We start from the raw sequence: 14,793 nt of genomic DNA on the forward strand, positions 1-14,793 counted from the left end.
GACGGACGAAAGCGAGGACGAAACGCGAATAGAGTCCGAGCCGTGAGTTGTCCTCACGGAGTGAGACGACAGAGAAGAAAGAAAAAAAAAAGGAAAAACAGGGAAGAAGAAAAAAAAAAAGCCTCAAATGTCAAAGGACACAGACTCCAGCCAGCAGCCCTGATGGATCCAGCAGACGCATTTCTGACGGAGTCGAACGGAAAAAAAAAAAGACTTCTGTGTAAACAGCTCTGCTTTCATTTCCTTGGCTGTAAACTGGGAGCGCAGAAGTGGGTCTCAGCGCACAGAGTAAAAGCAGGACCGTATTTGTGCTGTTGGTTCTATGGGGCGCAAAAGAAACATCAAACAAGTTCCTTTAGGGCTGAGTTTGGCATTAGGGCACATTCACATGATAGGCAGCAAAACCGCGTTTGTGCTGGCTGTGCCGTTGTTTCCTATGGAGTGTGGCGGTGCTGCTTAGCTTACCGCTGCGCTGCCCTAATTTTTGGCATTTAGCAGACATTTTTATCCGAAGTGACTTACACTAGTGTGACAGTATACAGTCTAAGCAATTGAGGGTTAAGGGCCTTTCTTAAGGGCCCAACGGCAGCAACCTGGCAGTGGTGGGGCTTGAACCAGCAACATTCTGATTACTAGTCCAGTACCTTAACCACTAGGCTAAAATATTGCACACTTTTGTGGCACACTACACCTGATTGAACTCAATGAGACAAACTGTTTGATATGACGAGGTAAAAGCGACTGGGTAGAGTGACACGATATCAATCAGAAGATTGTTAGTTCAAATCCCAGCTCTGCCTTGTAGCTACTGTTGGGTCAGTAACGCTGCCTGCTCCAGGGGCACCATACAATGGCTGACCCTGCACTCTGACCCCAGCTTCTAAACAAACTGGCATGTGCAGAAAATAATTTCACTGTACTGCATGTGTTGATGTATATATACACATACATACGTATATACACACACACGTACACACAGACAATATATGACCTTTGGAGTTGGGGGATACTGGAATCAGGGTGTGGCTCACCGTACACAAAGCAGATTTACATATGAAATTGCCTTGTGAGGGTGAAAAGATGCAGTCGGCTACTGCACACGTGTCGGAGGGGGTAATTGGAGGAAAAAAAATACATTCCCTGCAAGACCTCTAGTGTTGTTTTGGCTGTATGCTTTGGGTCACTGTCATGTTAAAACATATCAATTTTGCTAATTTTCTTAACCGACTGCTTACAGTCATACGTCAACTAGTCAAAGCTCAACACTGAGAACAAGGGACTGAACAACACACCAAACCAAACACACATCCTGAAGTGGGAAGCGCAAGAATGTAAAGTTCTGTAGTTCTACCTCGTGCTTGTGTGTCTATAGGGCTCAAAGGGGCAGGCTTGGCAACCTCTCGTGCAGGCTTCAGCGCTGGCTCCGATTTAAGAGGGGGCACAGGCTCAGGTAAATCTGCAGACAGAGAGAAAATATTTAGTCATTTCCCTACATCCTGTTGAGATTGGGAGGTGTGTGTGTGTGTGTGTAGGCTAGTGTGTGTACACTGATTCTAGTTTTCAATGTCATATGGTGTGCACTTGACAGCAGAGCACCTATCCGGGATGGGTGTGCGAGACATACCAGGCTCGGGGGGTGGCGACGGAGGGGCTGCTGCTGGTAGATCCTCGGCAGCATTAGAAGAGGCTTCGTTGGCCATGGAGCGTGTGGTGATTCGGCCCTTGCGGCGGCCCTGGCTGTTGGCAGTCTTGCGGCCGCGTGGCGTGCTCTGCTCCTTCCCCTCTTCGTCCTCGCCTTCACACTTCTCTTTGTCTTTGCCAATGTCCCTGCACATAAAACAGCTTAGCACTGGCATACAGAATACGCTCGTTTGCTTAATGACGTGCTGGAAACTCCGTTTCACTTTATTCGGTGGGTCCGGTTCGATTCGGAATCACAGGGCGCAAGGCGTGAACGCACCCTAGACAGGGCGCAAATAAATTCTCATTGATTTTTAATTTGTATGAAGGTGCACAAGTGTCATTTATTTGCAAATTAGGACTTGTCAGTGACAGTTTAACCGTTTTCGGTACATGGATGGAGATGTTAGCCGGCACGCTAGCAGGTTGTGCTGCTCAGCCCATTGGTTTGAATGCCCTGAGGCTAACTGCGGTGACGTGAAGACCGTAAGTAGTGCGTCTGAATAATCTGCCTTATGAGTTTGATGTCTTATTAGAATCCTCTCTACTGAGGCAGCTGCCTAGCTAGGCAGTAGGCAGCAAGGCATTTTGTTTAAGCATTTTCTCCCGACTTTTTAGCGTATCCAATCACCCAATTGCATTACACTTTCTTTCTACTGATGCCAATCCCCGCCCTGATTAAAGAGAGCGAGACTGACACACAGCCCCTTCGACATGTGTGCAGTAGTCGACTGCATCATTTCACCTGCACGAGACGAGTTCATATGCAGATGAGCTTTGTGTACGGAAGCCACACCCTGATTCAACACATTATTCCTCAACTATCCATCAGCCAGCATAGGTCGTAATTGCATCAGTTATAAGGAGTCCCTTTCCGGCTCCTACCCTGTATAAACAACAGCCAATCGTTGTTCATGTAAGCACCCAGCCCAGTCGGATGGCAGAGCAGAGTTACAGCTTTTGTAGCTTTAATCTAAATATTTAACAAACAGCTTTACTCACAAGTCCTGCGTAGTTCAAAGCTTTGATGCAGCCAAAACTCACAAACATGACTCCTAATAATGAATATTTGGTAAAACACGGTAGTATTCCAGAGCTGAGATTTCGAATACATCTGTCATCCGGCTGGGCTGAGGCTACATGAACAAAGTTTGGCTGTTGTTCATACAGGGTGAGGCCCCGGATAGGGACCTCATAACTGATGCAATTACGACCTCTGCTGGCTGATTGATGGCTGCAGTGTAGGAATAACGCTGATCAGGGTGTGGCTCTCCGTACACAAGGCTGATGGCATGTGAACTCTACTGGTGCGGGTGAAAAAACGAAGTGGGCTACTGCACACGTGTCGGAGGGGGCGTGTGACAGTCTCGCTCTCCTCAATCAGGGGTGGGGGTTAGCACCAGTAGAGAGGAAGCATAACACAACTGGGTAAAAATTGGACGCGCTAAAAATCGGGAGAAAAAGAGAGAAAATGCATTTAAAAAAACGATGAATGTTAAAATGCTCCGACTGTTGTGTGCATTCAGGCAGTCTATTCCCCAAAGTACAACATAAACCATATAAATAAATGACATCCCTCTAAAAAAAAAGATTTCTCAGGGAAACAAACTGGATCATTATGTAAAATAGATAAAAAAAATGATGGAAAACCAGAAACCACATCTGAAAAGTACTTATTGACAGTTTGAATAGAGGTTTAATAAGAGGTTTAAAGCTTTAGTCCTGTTAAAGGAAAACCATGCCTGGGAAAAATCGTGACCCTCTGTGGAACAATTTGAGCGGCTTCCGATGGAAAAATAAAGTAGAGGGTTCTGCCGCCGCCGCTTAAATAGACGGCGGGTTGTTTCTTCTGGATTAGTGATGTCAGAGCAGCCGGGGCCAGGGAGCAGATTCCCAGCCGAGCCCAGCCTGACCTGCTGAGGGGGGAAAAAAACTGCACTCACTTCGAGTCCTCTTTTTCATCTTTCTCCTCCTCGTCCTTCTTCTCGTCGTCCTCTTTCTTATCCGCCCTCTCCGATCTGTCCTCCTCGTTCTTCTCTTCGTTCTTTTCTTCCTGCGAGGGCCGCGTTATCTGCTGAGGAAAAGAAGACGCGGAACAATGTGATTAGATTGCGGTTCTGCTCAGGGGTAAAAAAATAATAATAATCTGGACCAAGGTTGCAATCGGAAAGTACAATAACAATTCTTGTATTGTGACTAGTATTGTGTAAACTGATTGCAACATGATGGTTTCACCAAATCCTGACCTGTTGGAAAAAATACAAAACGGTGACTAGTAGTACTGAAAATGTGGAGACCGGGTTTGTGTTTTAGATAGCAATCTCACATTTCCTAATCCTGGACTCGCTTGTTGTGGCTTGTTAAATTAGATTTAACGCAACGTTTTAGTGGTTCCCAAAGTGGGGATTTCACAGATTTGTAAACAAAAGTGCCACATTTCACTGCAGTCATTAAATTACACTCATAAATTAAATGATAGTATAAATGGAAGCTACAATACACAGCACGGCTACCTCAATAGTTGAAAGTAAACCTAGAACATCCAGCGACGGTCTGAAATACGAAAATACTCGTCCATGTTTTGACATGCCCCCCTCTGCTTACACAGAATCGGTTGGGAGTTTTCCAAACTCAGTTACCTGAGTCGTGTTTTTAACTGCTTTAGACTTCGACATCTTGGACATTTTGACTAACCGATTACTAACTGAATTGCCGTAGGATTGCTAGTGTGACAGACTTTTCTGTGATATAGTGTGCTGACCATGTTTGACGTACTGTATGTGTTAACATATTGAGTGCATTTTGTCTCTTTGGGGATTCAATAATCGATGGAAAAGTGTGCTTTTCTACACAGGTGATCATCTCTTTGTAGTCTGTGCTGCACCTCAAAAGAACAAGCCAGTAAAGTATTAAGCTCCCGATAGTTTGTCTATGTACAGTTTATTTCTTACTTTATAAACTCAGCAAACTGTAAAGACATTTAGTTACACTAAATTACACTAGGGAAGCTTTAGGGACACTTAGTTACACTAGGACCGCCTCAAAATGTAAATTAACCAGTAAACATGAGGCACTTGAACGCTACACGAATGAAAATCGCTAAACACAAACCTTAAATTGCATATTACACTGCAAAAGGCTAATTCACGGCACATGATGCGATTTGAATTAGGCCGTGAATTAGGTAGGGCCTTAGTTAAAGGGTGTAGGTACAGTTATTAGGGACAATGTGAGCTTTAAACGCTACACTAATCCTTCACATGGGGTGACGTAGTGTACAGAGAAGCAGCTGGGCTACAGACTGTAACTGCATATTCATAAAGTTTATCTGTATGGTAGGTGTTGCCTAAATGTAAGTACCAAAAAGGTGCATCAGTTGAAGAGTCTGTGCCTGTGATTATAATCTTTAAAAAAAGGAGCCAAAGGGCCGCTCAGGTGGCGCAGCGGTAAAATACGCTAGCACACCAGAGCTGGGATTTCGAATACATCATATTGAAACTCAGCTCTGCCATCCGGCTGGGCGGAGCAGCTACATTTACATTTTCTGCATTTAGCAGACGCTCTTATCCAGAGCGACTTACAGAAGTGCTTCCATAGTAAACATTTCATTTCTCAAGTTTTAGTAAACAACAGTCGAAGAACACAAATCTGCTGAAACCTGTTAGAACCAAAGTGTGTTTTTTTGTTGTTTTTTTGGAAATGGAAGAAAAATTTTAGTAAATAAGTACAAGTTAGCTTAAGTGCTTAATAAAAAGGTGGGTTTTTAAACGTTTTTTAAAGACAGCAAGAGACTCAGATGTTCGGACAGACAGAGGAAGTTCATTCCACCACTTGGGTGCTAGAACAGAGAAGAGCCTTGATGCTTGTCTTCCTTTAGTCCTGGGTGGAGGCTCAAGTCGAGCGAGACTAGTGGCTCGGAGGTTGTGTGGTACAGAGCGGGGTTTGATTAGGCCTCGAAGGTAGCTTGGGGCTGGTCCATTTTTGGCTTTGTAGGCGAGCGTCAGTGTTTTAAACTGAATGCGTGCAGCTACAGGAAGCCAGTGAAGAGAACGTAGCAGTGGGGTGATGTGGCAGTGTTTGGGCTGGTTAAAAACCAGGCGAGCAGCTGCATTTTGAATGAGCTGCAAGGGTTTAATCGTGGACATGGGAGCTCCAGCCAGAAGGGAGTTGCAGTAGTCCAACCGTGAGATTACAAGTGATCGGACCAGAATCTGGGTAGCTTCCCTGGAGAGAAATGGACGAATCTTCCTGATGTTGTACAGGAGGAACCGGCACGATCTTGTCATGTTGGCTATATAAGGAGAGAAGGTCAGCTGGTTATCCAGGACAACACCAAGGCTTCTTACCTTATCAGATGGTCTGATCTGGGAGTCATCAAGAGAAATGATTAGGTCCTGGGTTGGAGATTGATCTCCGGGAATGAGCAACATCTCTGTCTTGCTGGGATTAAGTTTTAGATGATGAGCTGACATCCATTGTGAGATATCTCGCAGACATGCTGAGATGCGAGCTGAGACTTGTGTGTCTGAAGGAGGAAATGACAGAACGAGCTGAGTGTCATCTGCATAGGAGTGGTAGGAGAAGCCATGGGAGGCTATGACCTTACCCAGAGAGCGGGTGTAGATAGAGAAAAGAAGTGGGCCAAGTACAGAGCCCTGAGGAACACCGGTTGAGAGTGCATGGAGGAGATATGGATCCTCTCCATGACACTTGGTAAGAGCGCCCTTCGAGGTAGGAGGCCATCCATTGCCATGCTAAACCTGTTACTCCAAGGTTGGAGAGAGTGGACAAGAGAATGCTGTGATTCACTGTGTCGAACATGAACAACGACTGGCTGTTGTTCACAGGGTGGTGCGATTACGACCTCTGCTGGCTGATCGACGGCGCTTGGTCAGAGTCGAGTTATAACGCTGATCAGGGTGTGGCTCTCTGTGCACAAAGCTGATCCGCATATGAACCCATCTTGTGCAGGTGAAAAGATGCAGTCGGTACTGCACACGTGTCGGAGGGGGAATGTGTGAGCTGTGAAGCTCCTCAGTCAGCAGTGGAGGGTTGTATCGGTAGAGGTGTAGCGTAACTCAACTGGGGGGAAGATATCTGAGAAAAAGAGAGCCAAAAATTGCACCTTATTTAGAGCAACAATTTGTTTAGATTGCTGGGGGAGGGGGGATGATTTAGTACCATTACGTCATAACAATCCTTACAGTCTAATAGACTCACACTGTGTGAAACAAAGACCCAGGGTTTGCAGCACTGCCTGAACGACGTGCCTGATAAGGGTCAAATGTGTGCAAATAGAAATGAATGGCATCATTAAAGGCCATTTGGAAGAATGGCTGGGCGCAGGAACACAAACGGGCCGCTCGGCAGGATGGTTAGTATAAGCGTGGAGATAAGTATAGAGGAAAGATCTGTGCCCTGAGGTTACTCTGCTCTTCTAAGCTGATTGAAAAACGGAGAAAGACAGGCGACAAGAGACATAAAAAAGCATAAAGACGAGAGCCGAAGGAACTTAAAGAGCGACGGCCGGTTGGTGCTCTATCCGCAGATGAGATTAGCCCTATGTAGCCCTTTGATGACGCTCACATGAATGGGGTTGTCTGGAAGGACAGGCTTTCACCCGGGCATCCGAATCACAATAGGCTGATTGTTGCTGATTGTTGACAGTGCGAGGTTCAAAGAGGGGAAGAGAGCGGAGGCCTGAACAGAGGGCAGATCAGAGGAACACGAGGCACTGGGCGACCCAGGGACAGAACTACTGCCACATAAGCTTAGACAACGACAAGGCCAAGACTTAAAAAGATAACCAGTGAGATTCATGCCAGCATTCATTTAAGTATTTCATTGAGGCAAAATTAAAATCTCAGATGTGCTATCAACTTGTCTATATGTACACTGATCAGCCATAACATTAAAACCACCTCCTTGTTTCTACACTCACTGTCCATTTTATCAGCTCCACTTACCATATAGAAGCACTTTGTAGTTCTACAATTACTGACTGTAGTCCATCTGTTTCTCTGCATAAATTTTTAGCCTGCTTTCCCCGTTCTTCAATGGTCAGGACCCCCACAGGACCACCACAGATCAGGTATTATTTGGGTGGTGGATCATTCTCAGCTCTGCAGTGACACTGACATGGTGGTGGTGTGTTAGTGTGTGTTGTGCTGGTATGAGTGGATCGGACACAGCAATGCTGCTGGAGATTTTAAATACCGTGTCCACTCACTGTCCACTCTATTAGACACTCCTACGTAGTCGGTCCACCTTGTAGATGTACAGTGTATCACAAAAGTGAGTACACCCCTCACATTTCTGCAGATATTTAAGTATATCTTTTCATGGGACAACACTGACAAAATGACACTTTGACACAATGAAAAGTAGTCTGTGTGCAGCTTATATAACAGTGTAAATTTATTCTTCCCTCAAAATAACTCAATATACAGCCATTAATGTCTAAACCACCGGCAACAAAAGTGAGTACACCCCTAAGAGACTACACCCCTAAATGTCCAAATTGAGCACTGCTTGTCATTTTCCCTCCAAAATGTCATGTGATTTGTTAGTGTTACTAGGTCTCAGGTGTGCATAGGGAGCAGGTGTGTTCAATTTAGTAGTACAGCTCTCACACTCTCTCATACTGGTCACTGAAAGTTCCAACATGGCACCTCATGGCAAAGAACTCTCTGAGGATCTTAAAAGACGAATTGTTGCGCTACATGAAGATGGCCAAGGCTACAAGAAGATTGCCAACACCCTGAAACTGAGATGCAGCACAGTGGCCAAGATCATCCAGCGTTTTAAAAGAGCAGGCTCCACTCAGAACAGACCTCGCGTTGGTCGTCCAAAGAAGCTGAGTGCACATGCTCAGCGTCACATCCAACTGCTGTCTTTGAAAGATAGGCGCAGGAGTGCTGTCAGCATTGCTGCAGAGATTGAAAAGGTGGGGGGTCAGCCTGTCAGTGCTCGGACCATACGCCGCACACTACATCAAATTGGTTTGCATGGCCGTCACCCCAGAAGGAAGCCTCTTCTGAAGTCTCTACACAAGAAAGCCCGCAAACAGTTTGCTGAAGACATGTCAACAAAGGACATGGATTACTGGAACCATGTCCTATGGTCTGATGAGACCAAGATTAATTTGTTTGGTTCAGATGGTCTCAAGCATGTGTGGCGGCAATCAGGTGAGGAGTACAAAGATAAGTGTGTCATGCCTACAGTCAAGCATGGTGGTGGGAATGCCATGGTCTGGGGCTGCATGAGTGCAGCAGGTGTTGGGGAGTTACATTTCATTGAGGGACACATGAACTCCAATATGTACTGTGAAATACTGAAGCAGAGCATGATCCCCTGCCTCCGGAAACTGGGTCGCAGGGCAGTGTTCCAGCATGATAATGACCCCAAACACACCTCTAAGACGACCACTGCTTTATTGAAGAGGCTGAGGGTAAAGGTGATGGACTGGCCAAGCATGTCTCCAGACCTAAACCCAATAGAACATCTTTAGGGCATCCTCAAGCGGGAGGTGGAGGAGCGCAAAGTCTCGAATATCCGCCAGCTCCGTGATGTCGTCATGGAGGAGTGGAAAAGCATTCCAGTGGCAACCTGTGAAGCTCTGGTAAACTCCATGCCCAGGAGAGTTAAGGCAGTTCTGGGAAATAATGGTGGCCACACAAAATATTGACACTTCAGGAACTTTCACTAAGGGGTGTACTCACTTTTGTTGCCGGTGGTTTAGACATTAATGGCTGTATATTGAGTTATTTTGAGGGAAGAATAAATTTCCACTGTTATATAAGCTGCACACAGACTACTTTTCATTGTGTCAAAGTGTCATTTTGTCAGTGTTGTCCCATGAAAAGATATACTTAAATATCTGCAGAAATGTGAGGGGTGTACTCACTTTTGTGATACACTGTAAAGTCAGAGACGATCGCTCATCTATTGCTGCTGTTTGAGTCGGTCATCTTCTAGACCTTCATCAGTGGTCACAGGACGCTGCCCACGGGGCGCTGTTGGCTGGATATTTTTGGTTGGTGGACTATTCTCAGTCCAGCAGTGACAGCGCTGCTGTGTCTGATCCACTCATACCAGCACAACACACACTAACACACCACCACCATGTCAGTGTCACTGCAGTACTGAGAATGATCCACCACCTAAATAATACCTGCTCTGTGGTGGTCCTGTGGGGGTCCTGACCATTGAAGAACAGGGTGAAAGGGGGATAACAAAGAATGCAAAAAAACAGATGGACTACAGTCAGTAATTGTAGAACTACAAAGTGCTTCTATATGGTCAATGGAGCTGATAAAAGGGACAGTGAGTGTAGAAACAAGGAGGTGGTTTTAATGTTATGGCTGATCAGTGTATGTTTGAGTATAAGCACTGTTCTGAAAATGGTTGCAACTGGCAAGCCAATACACAAATACACAATTACGTAACAGTCAAGTAATGCAACGTGTGGAACCTCAATCCTAGATTGTAGGGGCTGATTCTGAACTGACTGCTCATGACAACAAAAGCTAAATTCATGTACTGTAGCTTTAACTAGATTATTGTATACTATGTTTATATTAAGGGGGTTTAACTTGTTTTATATTGGACATGATTTGCCACCAGGACTGCAGCATGACTCGGCTATTATTTAAGGAAAATTTAATATCGGAACACGCTTAATTAAAAGCGAATGGTTTATTGTGACTTCTCGCTACAAGCAGAACAGGACTGGAAGTCTGTCGGTTTTCCTCTCGCCGTTCCAAGAAGGGAAAGAACAAGAGTGATGGAAACACGGCTTTATCGGCCAAACCAAACAGGCCATGCGGACGCCAGATGGAGCCAAGGAATGTCGAGAGCTCGGCGAATGGGAACGTGAGAGCGAAAGGGGGATCGAAATTGTCTGCGAGACGAAGAACACAACAGAAAATTGGGACAATTTAACGCCTTAGTTGCTCTCGGAGACCGAATGGGGAATAAAGAAAGAATCCGAGTAAGTAGAGAGTTGTATTAATAAAAGAGCACGGAAGAAAGGATCGAGCGGCGTTCAGAAAACACAAAGTGGAGACTGTGCTCACGTCAGACATACGCAGGACCATCGCTTTAGCGGGGACCAGACTGCCACTTAGGCTCTATTATTAAACCAATGTGTTCACAATAAAAAAATGACTTTTATTATGTCATTCAACAATTCAACAACTCCTCTATGAAAACACCAAACCTGACGCAAATCGGCCATGTTTTTAAATAGTACTTTAAGTATCCACCAAGTTGAATCAGTTCATCTGGACACAAGGTTTTGGAGTAGAGATACGTTTCGTCACCTATCCAAGTGACTTCTTCAGTCTGAGCTGATGTTGAATACCCCGAACTTATATGCACCCGATTTGCGTAACGACCGATCACGACCCACTGCACTAAGATGGAAAATATATGCAGTTCCACGGGACCATGGAACGCATTAACAGACTTCCCATACATCCTTATGGGAAAAAATACCTTAAAACTCAACGCCACTCCAAGAACCAATTGACGTTGTGTTTTAAGGTACCACTGTATATACACCAATCAGCCATAACATTAAAACCACCTCCTTGTTTCTACACTCACTGTCCATTTTATCAGCTCCACTTACCATATAGAAGCACTTTGTAGTTCTACAATTACTGACTGTAGTCCATCTGTTTCTGTACACTTTTTTAATCTGCTTTTACTCTGTACTTAAATGGTCAGGACCCCCACAGGACCACTACAGAGCAGGTATTATTTAGGTGGTGGATCATTCTCAGCACTGCAGTGACACTGACATGGTGGTGGTGTGTTAGTGTGTGTTGTGCTGGACTGAGAATAGTCCACCAACCAAAAAAGGTCTAGAAGATGACCAACTCAAACAGCAGCAATAGATGAGCGATCGTCTCTGACTTTCCATCTACAAGGTGGACCGACTAGGTAGGAGTGGACAGTGAGTGGACACGGTATTTAAAACCTCCAGCAGCGCTGCCGTGTCTGATCCACTCACACCAGCACAACACACACTAACACACCACCATCATGTCAGTGTCACTGCAGTGCTGAGAATGATCCACGACCTAATAAATACCTGTTCTGTGGTGGTCCTGTGCGGGTCCTGACCATTCAAGAACAGGGTGAAAGGGGACGAACAAAGCATGTAGAGAAACGGATGGACTACAGTCAGTAATTGTAGAACGGACAGTGAGTGTAGAAACAAGGAGGTGGTTTTAATGTTATGGCTGATCAGTGTATGTCCTACAAGGAGTTAAGCGATTAAGGGAACTCAGCTGGCAGCTTGGTCAGTCACAGATCAGTGCAGAGAGGAAAAACAGCGATGGCTGCCAGAAGTTCCTGAAGATGCTTACGGTTCCTTAAATAACAGCGTTTATTGTTCTTCGCTGCCTAACCCAACAGCGCAGGAATGGACCGGTCATGTGAGTTCATTGCAGGGAGAAGCAGAGAAGGTTTTCCTTCCAGTGAGAGATTGCCGAACACGTCTTAGATGAGCGACGTGCTAGGGTTCCCGTGCCTGGAGACAGGAGGGAATAGAAGACAAAGTCTTCTATTCCCTCCTGTCTCCAGGCACGGGAACCCTAGCACGTCGCTCATCTAAGACGTGTTCGGCAATCTCTTAAAATGCAACAGGTCAGAACCAGAGAAAGAGGATAGATGAATGAGACACAGCCTATTAAAAAGCGGTCTACCATACCATCTTTTAGCTCCTTTCATTGCTAACAAGTGTAACACATTATATCAAGAGAGTTTTGTGTCTTGTGGCAACTCGGGGGCAACTCTTTCTGTCCCAAAGTGCCTATTCACAAGTCCATGCAAGACAATGTTTGCAGTGAAGGAACTCTGTGGCCTGCACCGAACCCTGACTGTTCCCTCAGTAAACCCCTTTGAGACAAACTGAAAAGTGGATTGAGAGCCATGCCTTACAAGCAATCCTAGGGAAGTCCTATGACAAGCCTTCCCTGAAGACTAAAGGCTATCTGTATGTGCATAGGTGTGCTGATGCGCCGGTGTCCACAAACTTTTTACCACATAGGGTTTAACAGCCAACACATCTAAGACGATTTATTTCTGGATAGTTCAATATTTTAGGATGATACTGTCTGTAAACAAGCTTAGTCTAGCTTAGTCGTTTCCCATTCCCAATTACAATTCATTCGCCACTCGCACCACCCCAGCCCAGATTGAGTAGAGCTGCAGACTAGCTCAAGCCCCCCTTCCAGCACTGGTGCGGTCGCCACTCACTTACCAGGGATGGAGTCTCACAGAGAGCCGTATTGCGTATAGTGATGTTTTGCTCTTCCTTGCATCATCCACCTCTGGTTTATGCTACGTTCACACTACACGACTTTTAAAGTATTGAAATCGCTGTACAGTTCACACTACATGACTGGGTCTCTTGTACTCCGGAGTCTTTTAGGAAGTTGTGGTTTTCACACTACATGATCTATCACCAGGCGGAATCTCAGACGAGTCAGCAAGTAGCGAGCGATCAAAGTTGTTTCTAATAGAACTATACACTGATCAGCCTTAACATTAAAACCACCTCCTTGTTTCTACACTCACTGTCCATTTTATCAGCTCCACTTACCATATAGAAGCACTTTGTAGTTCTACAATTACTGACTGTAGTCCATTTGTTTCTCTGCATGCTTTGTTAGCCCTCTTTCATGCTGTTCTTCAATGGTCAGGACTCTCCCAGGACCACTACAGAGCAAGTATTATTTAGGTGGTGGATCATTCTCAGCACTGCAGTGACACTGACATGGTGGTGGTGTGTTAGTGTGTGTTGTGCTGGTATGAGTGGATAAGAGACAGCAGCGCTAATGGAGTTTTTAAACATCTCACTGTCACTGCTGGACTGAGAATAGTCCACCAACCACAAATATCCAGCCAACAGCGTCCCGTTGGAAGCATCCTGTGACCACTGATGAAGGTCTAGAAAATGACCAGTTCATACAGCAGCAATAGATGAGCAACAGAATGGACAGTGAGTGGACACGGTATTTAAAAACTCCAGCAGCGCTGCTGTGTCTGATCCACTCATACCAGCACAACACAACACACACTAACACACCACCATGTCAGTGTCACTGCAGTGCTGAGAATGATCCACCACCTAAATAATACCAGCTCTGTGGGGGTCCTGATCATTAAAGAACAGGGTAAAAGCAGGTTTAAAAAAAGTATGTAGAGAAACAGATGGACTACAGTCAGTAATTGTAGAACTACAAAGTGCTTCAATATGGTAAGTGGAGCTGATAAAATGGACAGTGAGTGTAGAAACAAAGAGGTGATTTTAATGTAATGGCTGATCAGTGTATTCCCCTCACCCAGTATATTGCGCTCACAACAAACACAACAGGATTTGGAGTCGCCGACAGGTCCAGATATTTAACATGCTAGATGTCTAAGAGTCACGAAGTCTAAGAGTATGTGAGTGATTTGCGAGCCGCTCGGATCGAGTCGTTGAACCATTCAGACGTAACGATCGAGAGCCGATTTTCGAGCTTAGAGCGAACACAGATTTGCCTCCGAGCTGCCACATCTAGCGCCGACCTGATGCCAAGCAAAAATCAGGTAGTGAACTAAGCAAGGCTGACAGAACGGCTGAGATTCGAACTTGAGAGCTCAAGATTTCAGCGGTGGTGGGCTAGCATAACCGAGCATCCAGCAGATGAATTCTCTGAGTTGATGAGTTTTTCTTAATGCTCCAATGTGTCCAACCACAAACTGTTCACAACTTCTTATGTTTTTAAAAGCATAACAGCTGTTCTGAAGGATTGGAAAAAAACAGACTGTGCAGCTTGCAAACACTTGAATAATCAGACAGCTGCAGAAATCTGACAGACTGAATTCTAACTAGCACAGGCAAGAAAGTCCAAACTAGACCGAGACGGAAAAGAACGACTCTCTACGACAAACAACTCGTCATCGACTTACATCGTTACACTCACACTACCTTCAAGATCATCAGTCAGCATCAACCGCTCAGCTCAAGTCCACTTCTTTTCCAAGAATAAATCTCAGCGTGGAATCCTTTGGCGGTTGGCGAACGCAAGCAGGTGAAGCAACGGCGGCAGGGAGTCG

The 14,793-nt window shown here is 45.3% G+C and overlaps 1 protein-coding gene across 12 annotated transcripts in view; it reads right to left on the reverse strand.

Annotated features, from left to right (window-relative positions):
* The window catches only part of ncor1 (nuclear receptor corepressor 1), a 92,269-nt gene that overhangs the window by 45,168 nt on the left and 32,308 nt on the right, over nucleotides 1-14,793 (reverse strand). For all 12 annotated transcript variants that reach the window (XM_062988789.1, XM_062988797.1, XM_062988796.1 and 9 more), the window contains exons 15-17: nucleotides 3,624-3,754; nucleotides 1,625-1,827; nucleotides 1,352-1,456 (exon numbers count right to left, since the gene is read on the reverse strand). In XM_062988789.1, coding sequence (XP_062844859.1) covers nucleotides 1,352-1,456; nucleotides 1,625-1,827; nucleotides 3,624-3,754 — 439 coding nt within the window. The remainder of the gene's footprint in view (nucleotides 1-1,351; nucleotides 1,457-1,624; nucleotides 1,828-3,623; nucleotides 3,755-14,793) is intronic.

This window comes from Trichomycterus rosablanca, chromosome 26 (genome assembly GCF_030014385.1).
Source record: "Trichomycterus rosablanca isolate fTriRos1 chromosome 26, fTriRos1.hap1, whole genome shotgun sequence".
NCBI classification, from domain to species: Eukaryota; Metazoa; Chordata; class Actinopteri; order Siluriformes; family Trichomycteridae; genus Trichomycterus; species Trichomycterus rosablanca.